The sequence below is a fragment of the Nesoenas mayeri genome (assembly GCF_963082525.1).
Source record: "Nesoenas mayeri genome assembly, chromosome: 2".
NCBI lineage: Eukaryota > Metazoa > Chordata > Aves > Columbiformes > Columbidae > Nesoenas > Nesoenas mayeri.
In genome coordinates this window covers 54,430,661-54,453,429 of record NC_137543.1, presented here as the reverse complement: position 1 = coordinate 54,453,429, position 22,769 = coordinate 54,430,661, and the positions used below count along the sequence as shown (strand labels likewise).

General features: G+C 37.7%; 1 protein-coding gene across 1 annotated transcript in view; it reads right to left on the bottom strand.

Annotated features, from left to right (window-relative positions):
* PTPRM (protein tyrosine phosphatase receptor type M) overlaps positions 1-22,769 on the bottom strand; it is a gene marked incomplete at both ends in the record, with an annotated part of 469,357 nt that overhangs the window by 175,774 nt on the left and 270,814 nt on the right. The window contains 2 exons of the mRNA XM_080338550.1: positions 2,091-2,127; positions 3,263-3,536. Of these exons, the coding sequence (XP_080194676.1) occupies positions 2,091-2,127; positions 3,263-3,536 (311 nt within the window). The remainder of the gene's footprint in view (positions 1-2,090; positions 2,128-3,262; positions 3,537-22,769) is intronic.

Genomic DNA, 22,769 nt, shown 5'->3' with positions numbered 1-22,769 from the left:
AAATGGATGGACACAATAAGCACATGATAGAGCTTAAGTACCTTACTGTCTAGTGGCTATGCCGTAGTCACAAAACTCAGTGGAAATGGTGTGTGTCTGTAAGAGATCAGGTACCGTGGTCAGAGCAGCCTTTTCTGCTGGGTGCAGGCACTGTGAATGTTGTACTAGGCTGTTTGGGGGGTGTGTGGACAGAAGAGGAGATGAATGGAAAAGGACAATTCTCTGTCTTGCCCCACTGCAAGTGTGGTGACTTCTGACCTACAGATATTAAGCATTTTTGCTATTTTATCTGGTCCATATGTGGGAAGTCCAAAGAAGGCACAGATAGGTATGATTAATCTCATATTAAAATATGTCACGGTCACATTCTTATTTTTAAAAATTGGTAAAGTTAAAAAATAAATATAATACAGACATTCGGTTTATGGACATGGAAATCAGTGCTTTACAGAAGCCCTCCAAGAAAGTTCTGCACCAGGGACTACAAATGTCATTGAAGACACCTCTGTTTTCAAAGTCCTCACAACAACCTCTCATATTATTTTACAGGCTTCACAAAGGTATCACAAAAATTCTGAAACATGCTTTCAAAACAGAAATGTATGGAGATTTGTTTAAAATAAAAGCCGCATTTCTCACATCTCCATTGTCAAATGGGTTAGCCCAAAGTAGCTTGTTGTTATGGGAGCTAGTCCAATCCATAAAGTTACCCTCAGTTCTCAAATAAAGAAGATTTTTCAGTTGAGTAATTGAAACAGTTGAACATCCATTAGTGATTATGAATACAAATCTTCAAATAATTTAAAACCCCTTCCTCTAATCACCTATTATAATTTCTGAGGTAATGTCCACTCCTGGTACCACTGAAGCTGCAGGACAATAGCAACACAGGATTCCACTTGAATCTGGAATTAATCTTTCATCTATAATATATTTTATTGGGGTTTAGTGTAGATATTTGAAAGCATTCTATGGCTTAGTAAACAGTCACTAAAATAGAATTAAAACTACTTCCTTTGGTTTGGAAAACAAATAAAAAGAACAAAATAAAACCAAACATGAACCAGTTGAAAGAATCATAAAAACTGTATTTGTCAGATTAGGGAAGATCCAGCCTTTCAACAGAGGCAATTATATGCTAACACTTCTGTTTCTTTTAAGGAATGAGATTCTCATAAATCCTAAATAGATTTAGTGGTGGTGGTGGCGGAATTGTGAAGTCTGCATGTAAAGGAAATCATGGTGGAATCTCTTGCATTAGGGATAGTCACTGTGCGACATACACGATCTCTGGCAAGAAACACTGGCACAAGGATGAAGTAGTTCTAATTCCATACTCTTTCCAGGTGCCCAAACCACAAGGTGGCATTACCTGTTCCTACTCACAGCAGTACGTTGCTTTTCCTCTATTGGTCTCCAAATAATCACACTATCCCATCACTTTTTCATTCAGGCTTTGAAGCTGCCACCAGGTAGAGGTATTAAAAAGGTGAGACTACAAAGATAATGACTGACAGATCCCAGCCTCGTAATGTATCAGCAGCATGTTTATCTTTTTCTGTTTGGGGATCAAACCTATAGCTATTATACAAATTTGTCTCACAAATGATAGTATCATGTGCTAACAGTCCAATAAATACAGCTGATCTGTGCCATGAAAATTAAGAACACGATTTCTCCACTTTTCTTTTATAAAGCAATTAAGATAATTGCTTATGACTACTGGATAATTTTTCACTATAGATGTAGAAGCAGCCAGTATGCACTTTGCAATTGGCAATTTTACAGTGCTACTATATATGTAAAAGTCAAAAATATTTATTTTGAGATCATATAAAAACCCACAGAATATATTTTTAAAACCCTGTGTTCAAGTAGACAACTAAAAATGAATATGTTTATTTTTAAAAACAAACAAACAAACAAACTTCCTAAATCTCAGCTAGAGACGCAAATGAATCATTTAAAATTATGTAATAGTTTTAGTGATGCCTTTTAGAAATATAAACACTTCTGGAAGTTTGCAAAGACCATGTGAGGGAAAGGTCAGCAGGCTGAAATACAGAATACATGACAAAATATGAACATACCTTTTGTGGCTACTCTGACGCAGTCGATTTTGGTTTCCTGTGTCAAATAAAGAGGAAAAAGGTCACATCTTGTGTTTCTAAGTAAAGAAAGTAATCCAGGATTCTATTTTTAAAAGTACTGATGAAATGTCAGAGAAATGTTCATTTAATGTGGCTCATTACACATTTAACTGCTTATTAAGCAGCTCCAATGTGCTTCCATAATGTGGACAAACACTGAGTACAATACATAAGCATTTCACTTAAGATTCCTCTAAAAGTAGAAAATATGTGAAAGATATTCACAAGAGCACAGGCAGGTGTTCAGCTTTTTTACTTTGGCAACATAATGACCTTGGGAGATTTTTCTTTTTCTTACAGATAGTATAGTTTGAGGCATCATGCAAGACAATTTTAGAGAGAAAAAATAATCAATGGTGTTTCACATTCCTACGCTGTCTGAGCACTGTGAAAGAGGGACCCTTATGGTTTCTGGCAGAAAACATTTCCAGGCTGTCAGCACAGACAGCCAAAGCTTATCAAGAATTGAAGGAGTCTGGGTAAGTCTGTCCAGGAAATGAAAAACAATTCCAGGAAGAATTAGCCCAATGAAACATGATTTGCAAAGACCTTTTTACACACTTTTCATTTCAGTCCCATCTACTTATTTTTCTTTTACTGTTTGCAGAAAGGGAGGGAAAAAGTGGTTTCTAATTGAGTCAGGGCAGCCAAATGAGAAAATGGGAGTTCAAGACATTACAAACCAAGGTAATGGGACTGGACAGGTCAAGACAGATGTGCTAAAATCTGCAATCAGGTTTGGCTTAAACTTAATGAAATCACAACACTCTCCTCTTCAAAACAAGAAAACAAAAACCAAAAAAAAAAAAAAAAAAAAGAACAAAAAAAAGCCAGTCACACACATTGGACAGGTTTTAGATAATAAGACAGAATAGCGATGCACTACTTTGCCTACTCACTACTGACAAAATCTGATGTTTTTTCCTTCCTCTTTAATGTAACCTTTAATCACTAAGTAATATTACATTAGGAAAAAATATTTTTTAAACTCAGTGCATTAAGTTTCACACTTACTCCATTTTCTCACTAGCAACTAGCTTGGGCATCTTGCTGATTGCTGCCAATCATCTATTTATACACAAATACTGTATAAAAACTGTCCTAAGGCTTACCCCATTGGCTCTGCTAGCAGCTTGAAAATAGATGCTGTAGCTCTTGTGAGGAAGAAGAGGAGTGTTCCAGAAACCACTGTAGGTTTTGTTATCACCGATAGTAAAAGGTTGAGCAGCTTGTAAACCATTGGCTGGAAACTCTGCAGCGAAGTAGTATTGGGAATTCAAAAGCGAGGCATTCTGGAAATGAATGGGCACTGGGTAGCACTTCAGGATTTCAGTCGTCTTTTTGGTTCTCCGTGGGCGTTCTTCTTCAACAACTATTTGGTAGACACTAAGAGTGTAGAAAGGAAAGAATACGGCTTATTTTAAGACTCAGGAAGTCAACTCATTCTGAAACCATAACAACATACCAATATTTACGGAAAAAAAGAACTGTTAAAATCCAAGGACACAGGAAGACAATGCTATTTGATATTCAGGTGTAAGAAAGTGTAGAATAGATGCATGCCTTCGAGTAAATTCATTTTGTTTTGGACAAATAAAATAAGCCATACACACCACAGCTTCTCATACATAATAGTAAATGCACAGAACACTTTCTTGTTTCAACTTTGTACGGAAAAAGCTTGCTTGATTGGTGCTAACATGTAGCATTCAGTATTATTTTGTTCATAGAACTAAGTATAACGCTATAGATTCCATCCTCTAACCTGTTGAAATGAAATGAGTAGTAAGATAAAAATGAATAAATAAATTACAAAGAGACGGGAAATAGTATTTGCTTAACTGTTCACATTATAGCTATTTATAAAAGCACACATAGAGTAAATTACAGTCTTTTAATATTTTGGTGACATATTGACTGTTACTGAGAAAGAATAATACACTTTTCGATGGAAGTTATTCTTGCTCAGCAAAGCGCTTTTACACATCTTAGACATAACGATGTTTTTAAGTGGTTCTGCATTCTGCAAAGCAATTCAGTTTGTACTTGCATTCTGTGCTGTCCTGGGACCTACACGGAACAGTCCATCTCTTTCACTGTAAAGGTGCCATGGACATTTAAGCAAGAACAAAGCAATTCTGATTTCTGCTGTATATGCAAACTGTAATCATTATACCCTTGCAGTTGCTGTAAAAGCCTGAGTCAGTGCTTTCAAATTTGTGAAGTGGGAAGTCCACATCTCTGAAGAGGACTGGTTTGCAAGTTTATTGCTTCACTGGGGATCAGTGATTCTTAATCATTATTCGCCTCCTGGAATCTTGAATCCCAGTAAGCAAGTCAGCTTAGGTAACTGACGTTAAAAGCGGCAATGTGTCACATTTCTGCACATCATCTACATCTAATAACAATTCATGATCTTTCAAGGATATAAATGATGAAAAGCAGCAATCTCTGGGTAGGGTATGTTCCTTAAAGACAAAATATCCACACAGTCTTCTGACATCTGTAGGCAGATGATTATGTTTACAGAAGATTCTGCCCAAAGTAGAGGGACACTTGGGCTGGGCGTCTGCAGGTCTCAGTCTGGACCCAACAGGGCTTATTGGCTTAGTCATATCACTGCACAGCTACGGTTATTTGTCTTCCGAAGGCAAATCTGGTTTAGTAATGAAAGAGACGACTGTGCAGCCACCAAGCCAGCTCATAACCAGTGAGCTCCCGCATCTGCTGGAGTTCTGCTAGACTCAAGCTCCATTTACCACTGGCACAGAGCTCTCCAGCTCTTGCACCCTCTGGAACCTCAATGACGGAGTGCACACCTGGGCTAATGTGTTGGTTCTACACTCAAGCTGCCTTTGCATGTTCAGGCAGTGTTGTGTGCTTGAACAATGCCACATCAGTGGAGCTGTTGAAGGTCAGGTTGGATAGGGTTTGATTTAGCCAAAGATGTCCCTGCTCATGGCAGAAGGGGTGAACTAGATGACCTCTGGAAGTCCCTTCAACCCAAACAACTCTGTGACTTGATAATTCTACAACAGCATGATGCAGAGCCCTCATAGCTAAATATAACCATGAGGCTGAAGGTCATCTTGGTCATCTTACTGTTTTAATACCAGACATACTGATCATGTGCAAAAGACCCCATTCACCATGTTTTTAAGGTCTAGCACCTCCAGCAGGAGATGCTGCACTTCCTATGCTCACAAAAAATGCCCAGAAAGTTAACACTGAGAATGCTTAATATCTCTTCTTCCGCCTGACTTATACTTTCACCATAGCGAAGACTAGGTTTAATGTTAAGATACTTAAATTTAAGTGTCTTCATGAAGATGTCCCCCTGCCTGTAAACTCCCATTACAGTCATTGGAGAGCTACTCAGGACAGGCAACAGATATTAAAGACCTGACCAGCGATGAGGTGTCTACTTTTGGGTCAAATTAATTGCTTTCTAGGCTCCACTCACTATAATAACTAAACACTCAGCACACATGTAGACACATACAAGTGGACACCTAAATGTAGTTATTTTAATCTGATGCTGAACCCCCTGCAGAAATCTAACCACATGTAAGTTTGGTACAGTCAGGGAGACAAACAAATGTCTTGAGCGTCCACTTGAAGGCCACTGTCTGCACATTTGGCAGCTCTGTCCAACAAAGACTACACATGAGAAAGATGTTAATTAGTTGATTGATTCCATGCTGAGTAGTAAATGAAGGTCAATACAAGTCAACCGTTCTTTGATCCTATGAGAATTGATCTGTAAAAACTAGACATGAAATATCTACATTACAATCTTGTTTTTTCACTCCCAAATCAATGTTTTACATGATTTTGGCAGTTAATTTTCTAGAACAAAACACGGTTCCTTAGAACTGGGATTCCAAGCTACTTTGAAGAGAGTGTGTTGCCTCCACTAACTGCTAATTTACTGTGAATCTACAATGAATACCATTTGCAAATTTAAATGGACTATTGGGAAGAAAGTAGAAGTGATACAAACATCTGTTCTTGCAAGTGAGTGAAGCTGGATACACTTGCCTAAATGCGCAGCAAAGATTAGAATCCCTCAGTTTCACTAAAACATGGTGGATAGTAAACAAAACTATTTGGCTGTCACCTTCAGGAGAGTATTGTTACCTTTTTTATTGCAGCAGGACTGACTGTAAGAAGGACCTCAGATCAGACAAGGTAATATAACCTGTTTCAGTACTGGTTGAAAAGAGGATTCTTCTCATTTTTCACTCAGTAACTAAAGTTAATGACTGTAGATATTTCAGAAACAAGTCTGTCATTAAAATGCGCCTTTTCCTTTGGCAAATTCATGTTAGTTATACTACATGCACTACTCCTTGTATATTACGTTTTAAATGCCTGCCATCAATTCATCTTCGGAGACATTAAAGAAGGAACTAAGTTGACTGGAGCAATTTCAATCTCAAAATGTCTTTTCATCCTTACTCCAGAAGACAAATTAGATTTGCAAGCATCTAGACCTCAAATCTATTTGCTCTTTAATAATTTAAGCACTGAAAGGTCAAGCAGCTCTTTTCTGTTCCCCTTTATCAAAGTCCAAGTGCTAATGAAAAATAACTAAATCCTATCCACTGCCCAATTTCCACACGCTGCTGTTTCTCTGATGTAAATTAACACATTATAAGCACCTGGGTCAACGGAAACCTGACAGAACTTCATGAGTGATACGTTTTACATTTGTACAAATGAGATCATCTTGCTAATGAATTTTACAAAATTACCCCAATTACAATTATAATCCAAAAGCTTCCTCTAATTCTTATTATTGAAATTGCCTTCTTTAATATGGAGCAGTTGAATTGCCTACTCTGAAAAGAGTTTAATCTTACTGAATTGAACTAGAAATGCACCAGGACTCTCTTATTCCTCTTAGGTATTAGTCAGATTTTATGCTTGTTTGAAGTTGCATTATTCTTTTTCCATACCTCTACATTTCAGACAATAAAGTCTTCCTTACGGTACTCCAAAAAGTAAAATCTACACTACAGTGAAAGGTACTGAAAGCATACCGGCTATTGGTAGAATTTAGACTGATCTTTTTGAAGGAAAGAAATGTAATTTAAGTTTCATTCATGTTAGGCAGTTCTACTATAGAATTCCAATGCCTTGGAAATTAAACACAAAATCTAGTTTTATATAGACCGAAACTTACTGTTGCACCAAGAAAGGAACACATGAGAATTATTTTTAACTTAGGATTTAAATATTCCCAATTTGGGGATTATAAAAGGTGTTTGGGAAAAGAAAAATTACGTAATTTTTAGGTACTTTTAACAACTTCAAAACAGTTCAAAATTTAAATGATTATGCAGAGATACAGATCTGAATACAATAAAAACTGTAATTTTGATTAGAAATTAGAAATACCAGGCTTCTTAGATATTTACTGCAATTGGGTTGCTTAAATTAAAATGGTCTGTCAGTGTCTGCTAAATATACTCATTTTTTGAGAGCTGAAAAAGAGACATAAAAGAAAAAAGAAAACATGTTAACACAGTAATCAAAGACGCTAAGAATATTTGACAAATGAGCCAAACAGTTGAAACAATTCAAAAGAAGACTTAAGTGTATGTTTTCTTAAGTACTTTAAATTATGAGTTTTAATAGCTTGCTGAATAAGGACATTATTCCACTTTATTAGAATGCAGTTAATCAAATTTTAATTAATCAAAGTCTCATTGAAAGTGACAAAATAATTTTCCAAGAAGTGCCAACTGGATACAAGCAGGGACTTCAGGTTTCTTAATACAGGAGTCCTGAATATGTATAATCTATTTGTCAGTTGAAACCTATGAATTTGTAATTCCACCTCCACCAAAAGTATTTCAAAATTGAAAACAAAGGGAAAACAAGCTTGATTACTTCATTATTGAAATGTCAGCTCTATTTTTTCCCTCTTAAGCAGTCCTCATGCTTCACCTAAGTGAAGCCATAAAGAATTTTTGAAAATTTATTTTACAGAAGAAAGATGGACTAAGGAATCTAGGATATGAATCCAGACTAAGGTTATCTGAATTTATTTACTAGCCTTAATACAACTCTTGTATGTGATCCTAGGCAAGTCAATTAAATAACTTGTGCCTCAGTTTTTTACCTTTAAAATGAGAACAGGAAAGCTTCTTATTCCCCCTGGGCTGCTTCAGCTGTTCAAACCTGTGTAAACTGCTAGGCTACCTTTGCAGACTCTTACAATGACACTGTAGAGCCTAATTTAAAGTTTTCTGCTAATTGTAGTAAGTCTCTTCTTATTGTCATGCTTTATTATCAACATATATAACTGGCACTTGTTAGAGATCTATTTCTGTATCTCAACTTGCCTGCTTGCTTTGTTTTAATGCTAACAAATACAAACAATAGAATAACCTTTAATCTACATACTGACTATTATTTCAGTTACTTATTCCCATAGCCCTACTTCATCTATACGCTAGCATCACTTCACTGTATTCTCCTACTAAAACACCAAAGTTCCAATAGATGGCAAAATTAAGAAATCCCCAAACCACCTTGTTATCTCATTTTTTATGGCCATGAAGAACTTGATTGCTTGAAGCATAAACAGTCTATAGGGCCCCCATAATTTCATCAACACTTGTGTAGACTCTGAAAGCTGCCATTGAAGATATAATCACTTTTTTAAAATATCAGTTTTGTTCATGTTTTTGTTCACATTTTGCATCCAAAGCTTCACAGATCTTTGCTGCTGATATGTTATGTAACAAGTTTATTATTTAACACCGCTTCTTTTTTAAAAAAATACAATCTTTGGACATTTTAAAAATATAATCTGCAATTTAAATTCCTCTTAATCTCTGCCATCATCAGTTGTCTCTGACATGTTCATAACATATCTATATGGATTAACATTAGAGATTTTGATCTATATTTTCCTGCCCTTACATTGCACTAGATCCTTGTAATTTATCCTACAACTTTAAATTTTAAATTAAATTGATACTTTGAATTTTACAGTACTAGATTACATGTAAACCATATATTGAAATGGAAGAAGGAAAATAGTCTTGAAAGAACAGGAATGAATAATTTACACTTAGCAGGCAAATAGGAGAAGGCTACACTAAATTGCCACGAACTCTCCTTCTACTGAGCAAGAGTCTGTATATTTATTACAGGTGGCATTACACAAAGGTGATAATGACAATCCCTGATTTATCAGGTGTTCTCACCATCATAGCTACATAGGCTGTGCCAGTGGGTCAGGAGTTCCAGCAACACGTAATATATATTGAACAAAATATACTCCATGTGCAGTCATTTTCAGCACAGATGTGAAGCCAGAGAGCCAGCTGAACAGTCATCCTGTCCTTCTGACCACTGTAGAATTTTGCACATTTTATCAAAAGGGGAAGAAGACACACTTAATTGTCTTCTGTCCACATATCAAACAGAGGCCAGTGCTATATCCAAGTTCAGTACTTACAGGCTGAAAGAACGGGGTGTAGTAATATTTGCACCTAGGGAAGGAATGGTCTCAGGACAAGAGCAGTCTGAAAGAGCATGAAATGGGTAGTTCCTCTGGAAGGGGTGACTTTTCTTGTCCAAACATTAGAAATGAAGCTATCTGCATGTGTTTGGATTTTTTATTTATTTATTTTCCCTGAGAGTGAATTGGCATTGTTACAGGTGGGACAGGATTAGATCAATGACTCCATACACTTGGGAATTCATGGAGTGGGAGTAAGACCAGAGAGGTTTTGCTTAGCTAAAGGACAAATAAGTATGCCTACTGATGATGGAGAAGCCTGTTCAAGGTACATTTTATCTGGGAGGCCAGGGATTTTCTGGGCTTTAAGCAAAATATAGCCTTCACAGTATGTTTGGGATTGGAAGGGACCTCAAAAGATCATCTAGTCCAATCCCCCTGCTGGAGCAGGAACGCCTAGGTGAGGTTGCACAGGAACATGTCCAGGTGGGTCTTGAATGTCTCCAGAGAAGGAGACTCCACAACCCCCCTGGGCAGCCTGTTCCAGTGCTCTGTCACCCTTACTGAGAAGAAGTTTTTTCTCAAATTTAAGTGGAATCTCTTGTGTTCCAGCTTGATCCCATTGCCCCTTGTCCTATCATTGTTTGCCAACGAGAAGAGCCTGGCTCCATCCTCATGGCACTCACCCTTTATATATTTATAAACATTAATAAGGTCACCCCTCAGTCTCCTCTTCTCCAAACTAAAGAGACCCAGCTCCCTCAGCCTTTCCTCATAAGGGAGGTGCTCCACTCCCTTAATCATCTTGGTTGCCCTACGCTGGACCCTCTCCAGCAGTTCCCTGTCCTTCTTGAACTGAGGGGGGCCCAGAACTGGACACAATATTCCAGATGGGGTCTCACCAGGACAGAGGGGAAGGAGGACCTCTCTTGATCTACTAACCACCCCCCTTCTAATACATCCCAGGATGCCATTGGCCTTCCTGGCCACAAGGGCCCAGTGCTGGCTCATGGTCATCCTGTTGTCCACCAGGACCCCCAGGTCCCTTTCCCCTACACTGCTCTCTAATATGTAATTTCCCAACCGATACTGGAACCTGGGGTTGTTCCTGCCCAGATGCAGGACTCTACACTTTTCCTTGTTAAATTTCATTAGGTTATTCCCCGCCCAACTCTCCAGCCTGTCTAGGTCTCGCTGGATGGCAGCACAGCCTTCTGGCGTGTCAGCCACTCCTCCCAGCTTAGTGTCATCAGCAAACTTGCTGATAGTACACTCTATTCCCTCATCTAAATCGTTAATGAATATATTGAATAATACTGGCCCCAGTACAGACCCCTGAGGTACTCCACTAGATACTGGTCTCCAACTAGACTCCGCACCATTGACTACCACTCTCTGGCTTCTCTCCTTAAGCCAGTTTGTAACCCACTTCACTACTCTATTGTCTAGACCACACCTCCGCAACTTAGCAACTAGGATGTTGTGGGAGACTGTGTCAAAGGCTTTACTGAAGTCAAGGTAGACCACATCCACGGCTCTGCCATCATCCATCCACCTTGTTACATTCTCATAAAAGGCTATGAGGTTGGTCAAGCATGACTTACCCTTGGTAAAGCCATGCTGACTGCCCCTAATAACCCTCTTATCCTTGATATGCCTTGAGATTGCACCAAGGATAAGTTGTTCCATTACTTTCCCAGGGACAGAAAGTAATGACAGAAATGTAATGACAGTAATGACAGAAAGTAAGCTGGGCGCGGTGGCGCGTGCCTGTAGTCCCAGCTACTCGGGAGGCTGAGCCCGCCGGATCGCTTGAGCCCAGGAGTTCTGGGCTGCCGTGCGCTATGCCGAGCGGGTGTCCGCGCTAAGGCCGGCATCAATATGGTGAGTCCCGGAGAGCCGGGGGACACCAGGTTGACTATAGCCTTGCCTGCTGTAGTTTCCAAAATGAGAAAAAAAAAAAATGAAGAACCTTAAAAAAACCTCAAACCCCTTGCAGGAACATAAGGTTCAGATATGAAAATATAGAACTCAGAGCAAAGAAAAACAAATAGACTAAACCTCCGAATTAATGCTGCTGTACCAATGCCAACAATGATGCAAGTAATGTTAAAGTAACACATGAAGATCTAATTTACAAAGGGGAAAAAAGAAGGTGAACTAGGCAATCTTGCAAATCAGAGAAGCAATCAAAATCAACAGAGAAGCAATCAAAATTCTTGTAACTGTTCACATTTAAGTGCTTGACATACCAATGTTAAAGGTTTATTGACTTTTCTTTTTATGAGTAAAGGGAGTCTTAAATCCCTATCACTTTTTGTTTGCATCTTTACTTGAAGTCAGGACGTTTTATGCAAACAAAAGTTCCACAATCTTTGGCAGGTTTCTAAGTCTGTGGGACAGTTGGTGCTTCCGAAGTATAGGAAAGGGACTAATAAAATAAAATATATTGTGCTAGTAGCTTGTTGAAACTTAAGTAGAATGATTCTACTTCCGCACCTGGCTTTATTTACTGGCTGTGCAAGTCAAGAGACAAGTCTCGTTAGAGTCTCCATGGCAGCGACTGTCTTTGTTCTCAAGAAACACTATTATATTACTGGCACCTGAAATTTCCCGCCCATGGGAACAGTCCAATTGGAGAAACACACAAATCTTTTGGAATCAGACCTGGAATGAACACAGGAGGGACTAATATTATACAGCACTTCCATTGTCATGCAAGGAGCCCTTTTTCTTAGATCAATCAAAGCAGAAATATCTAGACAGCTGTAAAGGGGGAGATAAGACAGCTTAGGTTCAGCCCCCAGAGATACCGCCAAATGTAAACTCTAAGGTGTTACAATAAGCTTTATCTTCACAGGCCCAAGTCCATTGGAGAACAGGATCTGGTTTTTAATGTAAAACTCTTAAGCTGCTTTGGGACTGCCCAACTCTTTTGTATGGACAGTCTGAAAGACTCAGAAGTCAGTATTTACAAAGGGGATTTTCTGGGAAAAATACATCCAAACAAACCTCTCCTTAGCATTCCTATGGATTTAGACAGGAAATCCCAACATTTCTCATACAGGGAGTGTTATGTTGCTGCAATTTAAAGAAATTGTGGTTGTTCTTTCCTCCAAGGACAGTCACCAGGGGAGGATATGACAATGCATTCAATTCCTTCAAGGAGGAAAACGCTACATGATATCTTAATTGCAGAAGAGTCAGATGGGCTCTGAAGGTGGTAAAACAACGGCCACCACAAGTTCATGGATTTAAATGTTTTTTTTTTTTCCAAATGCAGAAGAACCAATAAATTCCTCTTTTGAGAGTCTGGACTCCCTAGGATTTAAGGGAGACAGCAGAGCCTGGGTTCCAAAAATTCTTAGAAAAAAATCTGGAAGAAAGGAAAAGGAGACAATCACACACACTCCTTCCACCTTCCAGTGGCCAGACAGGTGCCACCTAGTCCTGATGACTTTATTTAACTTTTTGCCTTATTTCCCAGTATATGGATTCACTGATTTAGAGAATGTAAGCACAGCACGTCGGGGACAGACAATGTCCAACAGATCTTCAGCCTTGTAATCACAGACAATCATGTACCATTCCTGAAATGTTTGTGAAATGTTTCTCCCTTTAGATTCAGTTATCATAAATGATAACTCAAAATATTACTTTGTTTTGTTAGTAAATAAATCAGATAGGGAAGGAGAGAAAAAAATCTTTTAAGGATCCCAGTTTGTAATACTTTTGTTTTAGAAGGATAATAAAAGATCGCCAACATGTAAATAGTAGTAAATAATCTGTATTCCATCTTACAACATATAGCGTGCTGATGGACTGCAGTTTTAACTTTGTCCAGTCCATCCTTTTCAAAAATCAATAAATTCAATGCATATCCTAACCTACCCTTATTCAAAGCAGGTTCTAGTTGACTACTGAAACAGCATATTAAAATTGATAAGAATAATTTGATCAACACATAAATAAGTGGGGGTTAGACATAACGCCAATAATAAGTGTGGCACACGAGACTGCTCTGCTGTTAACTGAGATTTCATGACTGGCATAAGAATCAAATGTGTTCTCTTAACCCTGCCCTCAACCCCCCCAAATCCTTGATAAATACTGATTATTTGTTTGTTTGTTTGTTTTCTCCCTGGATATACAGCTCCATAGTTAATTATTTATAATTATTTAAATACTGGTGCCCAAGTAGGACTTGGGAGTGATACTACCATACTGGTAGGCAACTCTAAGAGACTCTTGGAATTACCACAAAGAGGATGACAAGGAGGCAACTGTGTCTCCACAACTGTTATATATGTTTCTACACCTGAAATCCCTTAATCCTGAAATAGAGTTTTCCCAGCCCACTTCTCCAAGTGACTGACTACTTCTCTGTACTGATATGAGTGATTTGATGAGGGACAATGTATTAGTAACCCTCCATAATTAGAAATAAGCACACAATTCTATTTTTATTTTAATCTGAAAATAAGCATATATGTCCCTTTTTCATTTTGAAGGTCAAGTTTCTAATTATTATTTCTTCTGCTAAAAAGTAAAAAAAAAAATGTTCTAAAATATCATAGGCCACATAAAGCCCTATGACCAGAAACATACTTTTTCTGAACCACTTAAAACATGTCTGTGGCTTGTGCTCTCCATACTTAATATGGATTCATGTATTTGGCTGCTTTTTCTTCATGATCACAAATATCAAGAAAATATACAGATTTTGTACATGTTCCTTAGTCCTGCATAGAACAAAGTGGGTGCAAAATGAAAATCAAATTTAACCTACTTATAATGGTACTGTTCCACGCTGACTTCAAAGGTGTAAGTAATACAAGACAAGAGAGCATTTGGCTCCATATTCATAAATTCTCTTGACTATCAATGTGTATTTGCTGGACAAGCAAAATAAACCTGTAATTATAGATTTCCCCTAATGTGCTCCATACTTTAGTAACGAGATCTATCTACTTAATACAGACTGCAAGTGACAAGCTAAGGAGAGCACCAGAGATTTGGCAGTCTATTTTTTTTTTTCCCATAGGAAAAGTTCAGAATGTTTAGAACGAAGAGACTGTAAGGACACATTTCAATAGTTTTAGTTTGCAAGTAAGTAACTGTGCATGTGAAAATAGAAAGACATACTGAGCAAACAAAACCAGAAAAAGATTGAAATATTTAAGAATACAAAAGACTAGACACGGTAAGAATGGAGAGAAGGAGAGAAGAGGAAAATAAAACAAAAAGGAGGAAAGATAAAATAAAAATGCAGTTTATCTAATACATACATACTTTAAACAAAGCATTTTGTAACAACTTACAGTCAGCTACTTTTTATAAATTACATGCAATAGTATATTACTATATACTATATATAGTATATGCTATATACTATATATAGTCTATAGACTATATATATACTATATATTATATTACTATATACTATTGCATGTAATTTATAAAAATAAGATATTTAATGATGTAGTTATGAAATCATGTCATATATGTTTATAAGAACAGGGGGAAATTGTTTATCCAGGACTGACTGCTGCAAGACCTCTTTACACTCACAATGATCTACTGAGTATTTTTTGAACTGCTTTACTAACTGATACTTGGCTTCTTCCATAAATCACTCTGGTATACATAAGCTGATAGTCTTTCTAACAGGTATGCCACTTTTGGCCAACATATAACCTCTCTGCTGACATCTCTTTCATGTACATGGGACAACAGCATCCCGTTTACATCAATGCAGTACTGGATTCTTTAAATGCCAGTGGAAAGAGAAGATGCTTCAAAGCTTTATAAAGAGACTGAGATGCTGCAAGTTTTACACCAAGAAGTTCAGAGTGTGCAGCAGAGAACACGCCATAATCCCATCGATATTCCACACGCCATCTGTGATATCCAGCTCCCACCCTCTATAGGCTCAGCTCCTTTTAGCATCTCCCAAATAGTAGCTGGAAAAGAGGCAACACAATCTGTGGCTGCTTCTGGGCTACACATGGGCTTGCTGGTATGTGAATTCTAGCTCTCTACTGATGGACTAACTAACTAGTTCATGCCTTAACACAGCCTATCCTTCAGCGCAGATGCTTATCTGGGTCTTTCTTCTGTACTCAGAGACTCCAGAATGTGTGAGAAACTTCTTATTTATGCAACAATTAAACTATTTCGTGTGTGCTTGAAAATTTCCAAGAGGTCCCACATTAATGAGGGAAGGAAGGACGGAAGGAACATACAGACAGGTGAACAGAGTGATACATAAGCCTTGTTTTCTTAGGAAATCAGAATAAAATAAGGTGTAAACTTTAACTTCATTATGTTCCATAAAGTTCAGTTCTTATCTTGGGTATGTTATATAGCAGACGCAGGCCAAGGAGTACTTCCTTTCTTAATTCTACCAGTGAACAAGTTTTATTCCTAATGAGTGTAAGGGCTCAGTCCCTCTAGACACCAGATACTATTGTTCTCACTCGACAAGGCTTTATACTCTTAATTTAAAGCCCAAACAGCAGTATCACTAACTTAAGTGATGCTGGTCTAAACTGAACTAACCTAAGGCTTTAGATTCTCCAGAGCTTTGAGACTGATGCCGCTACAGAGCAGTATAAAATCAGGATGACTCCTACTTCCTTTGCAGTCTGCTCACAATATAGCTTCAAAATGAATGAAAACCAGGGATGGATTGTGAGGATAATAATTCCACAAAATATTCCACAAATCCACTATTCTGAGATCTTATGGTGGGCATCATGGAAGAGGTAAGTAAAAAAAACCCATATCTCCAGACAGTTAGCTATACATACAGCTGCTTATTTCAACATTCCTCACCAATGGCAATTTGTTCACAACCATGCTTAGACAGCTTTTGCACTTTTCCTTTAGAGAGGAAAATGCAATTTCAACTTATTTTAATTTTAGAGATAGGAATGGAGAGCATATGATATTCTGATTTGCAGAAGGCCACACAGATTGCCCCTACCTGAACCAGAAATAAAACCATGCTCTCATCTGCATTGATTCCCAATGCAGTATCTTCTGGGCCATTCTTCCTACCACAGTAAGACTTCAGCTTTCGGTAACCAAAAACACACTGTAATTCTTCTCCTTGGCCTCTGAAGAGGCTTAGCTCCTCTTTATCTCTACAACAGAGCTCTCCCTTGGGGAAGATGGACCTACTCATTACCTGGGCAACTTTGTTGTGTACAAAGAAGAATACTTAAAAAAGAAATGTTGCAAAGATACGCTTCCACAGACTATTTCTGCTGATACCAAAGAATTAACTAACAATTTCAAGCACAGAGTTGCTTCTACACTATCCTCCTGGTGACCTCTGTCTGAATTTGAATTGGCTTTTTTTTTTCCACCAACCACCTATTCAAAGTAGGGAGGGAAGGAGGAAAAGGATGAGAGGGAGGTGGGGAGAAAGAGGGACACAGAGACAGAGGAGAAGAGGTAAACAGAAAGTGAGAGGCAGAGGGGGAGGGAAGTTTCTGTAAAATCTTGACGGAAACAGGAATGCCAGTTAGTCCCAAATTATGTGGGAGGCTTTTATAATGAAAACTACCGATCATCAAAGTTATCTAGATTTAGGAAACATTTATCTCCAATCTTGTTTACAGTTATTTATAGGATAGGACTGCCTCCATCTTTCAAAATGTGTATTAAAAACACTTTCTTTCCATCAGAATAGCTTAGAGTAACAAACTCCCGCCAGTATGCAGTGCACTGAAAGGAAGGCATTTGGGTTTATTTCAGTTTAAAGAAGATATAGCGTAGCAACTTAAATGCTCAGATTTTTACATCTGTCATGTGGAGGTGTTCGTGTTTAGCAAAGCTCAGGGAACAGTGTGAACTCTTAGTACAAAAGGAGTATGACCTAAACTGTTCTTGTTCATGAAATATAATGATGAAAACAGACAATGGCTGGTCTTGCACAGACAATTTTTGTTAGATGCCACATGTTTGATATAACACCGTGTTGAATATTTCATTCTTGTAACTTGAGTTTCTCTTTGTCCTGGCTTGATCAAGATAAGATCAGTCCTAAATTGCTTTGGAAAATTAGCTGGGTACCATGAATGCATTTTGTATTCTCTCAACCGTAACTCATTACATGGAACTTGCCTGGCATCAATAAGTCACTATCGCTTCTGTGTGTATATGTGTGTGTGGGAGCGTGTGTGTGGCTCAATACCCTGCTGCTAGGTTATTTAGTGATAAAATCTGATATAATAAAATATTAATTACAGCTGAAAGGTTGGGTGAGAAATATGAACTCAATTACAGTCCCATATTGTGAACAAAGGGCAGGGTGAAAAAATCCTTTTGTTACAGAGGTTTGGGGTAATAAAAGAACAACTAGAACATTAGACTCAAGCTGAGTGCTCCCTAAAAGGCCACCTGTTATTAATCTTCCCATCAGGCATAGAATTTCAAGTAAATTAGGTCAAGATGAAAGATTTTTGCTGCTGATTTTTTTGACTTAACTAATTTAAAGATTTCTTTATCTGAGCATTTTTTCTTTGATGTCATTGCAATTTAGTAATTGGAAATTTGTAGCAAGCACAAGGACACAGCAATTATAATTAAAGGTTAGATATCATACATGGTATGCAAAATGATCACCTTACATGGTATAAAAATGGGTAAGAACTAGCAGTTCATTCTAAAAGTCTTTGTTTCAGTCAGATTGGCAGTTTCTCAGCACTGAAATGTAACAGATGCAGTCCTACCATCTTAGAAAGCCAAGTTTTTTTCAAAAAATACCAGCAGTGGAATATAAATTATTTTAACACTTGTTAATAAATACATTTCTGTTCATCTGTTTGATTTACCTGTGTATGGACTCAGATGAATTACCAAAGACTTAATAGAATGTGACCAGATTGTAAACAAGCACAACTGTGAGCCAAATTAGTCCAAATCAAATAATATGACCTTGAAATACTATGCATAGTAGTGAATCATCAGAACTGAGAAATCTTATCTATTATTGTGGGCTAAAATGTGCTATTATATCATAAAGCAAGATTTTCATTGTCTGAAGAACTGTGTTTTCTATTAACAGTGTTTTCCATTTCAACAAATTTTGTTGAAATTATGTCAATATATTTTGGTACCAAGCCAGAAAACATACTTTCAATGAATTTACATTTATGATACTTGGAACAATCCAAAGACCATTTCAAAGCTTCTTAATCAGCTTTATGTTCTTTGTTTAATTTCTTTTTAAAAAGAACACAGAAAAATGATAAGTTCATAAATACAAGATAAAAATATCTTGGTACAGCAAGCGAGGTGCTTTTATAAGCCAATATCACACCATTTAACTTACCAGTTTTCAGGTTGCCAAGGCAAATTTATAAAACAACTGGAAAGCATGGAAAAAGGAGTAAAGTCTTGTCACAGATTAAAAGAAATTAAATAAAGCAAAATTGTCTAAAATAATTTAGTCTAAAAAGGAATGAAGTCAGAGGGGATCTGAAGGAAATATTCAAAACTGAAAGCCATGGCAGAGCTGACTGATCCTTTCCTTTCAATCTGTTGCAGAGAAAGAAAATATTGATGCACAATGGTACTGAAGTACAGATAATGAGGAAGAAACAAAAGGAAATTCCAGGTGTCTGAACACATGCAAACCCACATGCATCACACCATGAGATCACACAGCTCATCTTATCAGAATCAGAAGTAGCATTTCTGAAAGTGTATGCCTGAGTCTCTGATATTCAAAGAAAATCACTACTGATTGGAAACTGTAGGTCTGCTTCTCTCTAGGATGGAAAGATTTGTTACAGCACACTTTCAGCTCCAGCTGAACTTTAAGATTCCACCTGGTTCTTTCCTGCTACGTAAGGGTGCAAAGAAGAAACAATTTCTTTTTCTTATTGCAGCATATGCTTACCCAGTTCTTCACAAATTAGGTAGAGAATAGATCTAGCAAGTTCACTTGGATTCCTGAGAAGAGAGGAAGACAGACTCCTGCCTAACAGAGACATCACTAGTTCTTTGAATCTACATGGGATTAATGTGTTATGTCATTGTGACTAATTTTGAGATTCAAGTATTTTTTTTAAGAAATACTATGCTATGTTGTTATCATTCTACAAGGTTCATGGTTGCTGGATATAATACAAATATGATAAAGAACTATACTGGAATTTGAAGGTATGGAGTAACAGAAAAAGAGGCAGTCTTTGTGCAAGACCCTGCCCAAGTAATTTCTACTTTCAACAAAATCCAGGGCCACCTGCAAACTGCAGGTTTCATCCCAAATAGCCCTGAAGAAGAACAGTAGCTACACTAGGATAAGCTATAAGAAAAATAAAAAAAAACCAAAACAAACACCTTTGAGAAATAATGTGATGGTCTTAAAGAACAGGGAGATTTCCCCAAATCTAAGTCTGTACATAAATGGTAAGATGCACAATTGCTCATCCTCTTATATTCAATTCTCAATTTATGTTTATCGTATAAGATGCTGCATTCTAGAGCAGTGGTTTTCATTCCATCCTCTGCAAATTCCTAGGGATGTACAGTTTGCAAAAGCTAAGAAAAACAAATATAGGCTTATAGATTTAAAATCACAACATAAAGATCTGCACATCCACTGTAATACCTTCAGGAGTTTAAAAATTAAAAAAAAATTACCTTCTACTAAGAAAAATGGATTACAAGTAAGCAATACTCCAATATTTTCTAGTAAACAATAAACTCCTGCAATGTGCTGCCTATGTCCTAGAGAGTGTGGACACTGTAAATGTAACAATGTTCATGTGTGTAACTACGGAAGTTGTACAGTTCTTATTTATGAACCCAAAGAACAGGGTGTTTCAAAAACATGGATCCAATTTGAAATCAGTATGCTTTGAAACTGGGTCTGTCTTTTTGAAACACCCGGTAATATGCACACGCAAATTGATCAAGGAGCCTGGATATTACATAGAAATGAACTAGCAGCACTTAGAGCAGGAGATCAGCTAGAGGATTGAACAACACCACGTTAACACTACAGAATGAGATCTTTCTATATTCTACAACACTGTGCACTAGAAACTCACTGCTGAATTGGGCTGGAGAATTAAGCAAATAGATGTATTAAAATGGATGGGTTATGAGTAGAGGGAGAACACTTACTTTCTCCCTTTCCCAACCATGGTCCGCAGCCTGCTGGTTTGTGTGCAGCACAGGAAGAAAAATATTTGCTGAGGCTGCTGAATGAATACACAAACCAATTTGAACAAGTTTTTTGATTCAAGGCTTGAAAATGTTTACTGCTTATTAAAGCACTCACAGAGGAGATGAAGTGTTTTAATCTGTTCAATCAGGGGATACAACATGGAGCACAGAGAGACCAGCTCAAACAGATCTGCTGTGGTGGTTTCAGACATTGCCTCATTTGTCCATTTTCTCCTTCTACCAAATGCTTCAGTTGCAACTGGTGCTATCACGCAAGCAACTCAAAGAGCACAGATGGATTTTCTCCTGCCAACTCTGCTGTGGGAGAGCAGGACCACAGTAAAAAATAACCACAACAAAATTCTCATTTCTCAGTGCTATCTCCTCTATCCACAACTTGAATGCAGTGGGTCCTGGTCCAGCAATTTGGAAATGCAGATTACTGTCTGTGTTCATTTTCATCCTTTCTTCTCCACAAAAAGGCTCTGCAGGGCACTCTAATCAGCAGTGCAGAATCATGCAGGCAGATACAGAAAAACAGTCACTTCTTCTGGTATTGTCCCCAGTTTCTCAGGACTTCTGTGGATAAATACAAGGCTGACCTTCTATTCTGCCAGTGAAGGAATAACTCTTCATCGTCCCTGCGCTGGGAATGGCTCTGCTAAGATTAGGTGGCATAGAAACCTTGGCAGCATGACATCGTGTAGCTCTTCCCACAGAAAATCTGGCCGTAGATAAAAGATTCTGCACAGTTCAGGATTAGCACAACTGTTAAATACAGATGAGATTTTGGCCTTGTGCTTCTAGTACCCTACGAGACCGATCTTGAAAAGAGCGTAAACTCTAGATGTGAGAACACAGCTAATTTATTTGACCTTGTCTGATTTCCCCATGGTAATTTCTCTCTAAACTCAACATTTTTATAATGCCTTAGACATCTCTCCTACCGCTCTTCGAGACTGTTTTAGGCTGAGGCATTTATACTGCTCCTGACTAAAGAGTTGCTGCTTTCAGTTACAGAGCCCAGTAAGTGACTCTGATGTTTCTTTATGTCATTTAATGTAACCCAGTTGAGCAGATTAGCTTTTACTTAGCAATGCTTTAGAGTTATGATGTTTGTTGTAAATGCCAGTAATTTCCTTTCCTATTTAAATGAACAACCTTAACAGAAAGTAAGTTTTCATCTTAATGTTCAGTAAAATGAATACTCCTTCAGCATCCAGTATGGGAAATGACAGTGTTTCACTTGGAGCACATGTAAAGCTTTTCTTCCTCTTTCCATGTAGCATTCCTCTTTATTCTTCCGTCTTCTTTAATAGTACTTAATATCACATAAAAGCATTCACTTGTTTGCTTGCAATCCATGATCAAAATGCTTTAGTACACAGAGAATGAGTCAATCAAATATTATTTATACTGAGACTTAGGAATTTCTTCAAATTACTTTGCCCTGGAAAAGACAGTCCTCCTGCCATAGATTTATGTATTAGTAACAGAATCTTCTTTAATGCAGCCATTTAGTGTTTGCCAGTGAATAAAGGGCTCATATACACTTGCTCAAAACCCACAGATCCTAAGGTCAATGGCAGTATGAAAATGCACCGTGGTCAAAAGAATCTATGGAAAAAACAATTAAAATGGTACAAGCTACCTCTGTGTTGCAACCTAAATTATGAAAAAAACCTGCTGACTTTTGGCTCTCTGATGTAGACAGCCCTGGTCTGTGTGAGCATCTTGACAAAAGCTTGTGCTTTTTTAGGGGCTGTCATGTACAGAAAACAGAAAAGGGACCTTTGGCACCACAGTATCATGTGACTAACTCTCACTACCACATCTCATAATAATTTCTATAAATTTACTTAGCACCATCTTCCTGACATTTATATCTGTACCTGTTTCAGAGCTTCATCTCACCGCTGGGTAGAGACTTTATATTTGAGGTGTTTGTTTAT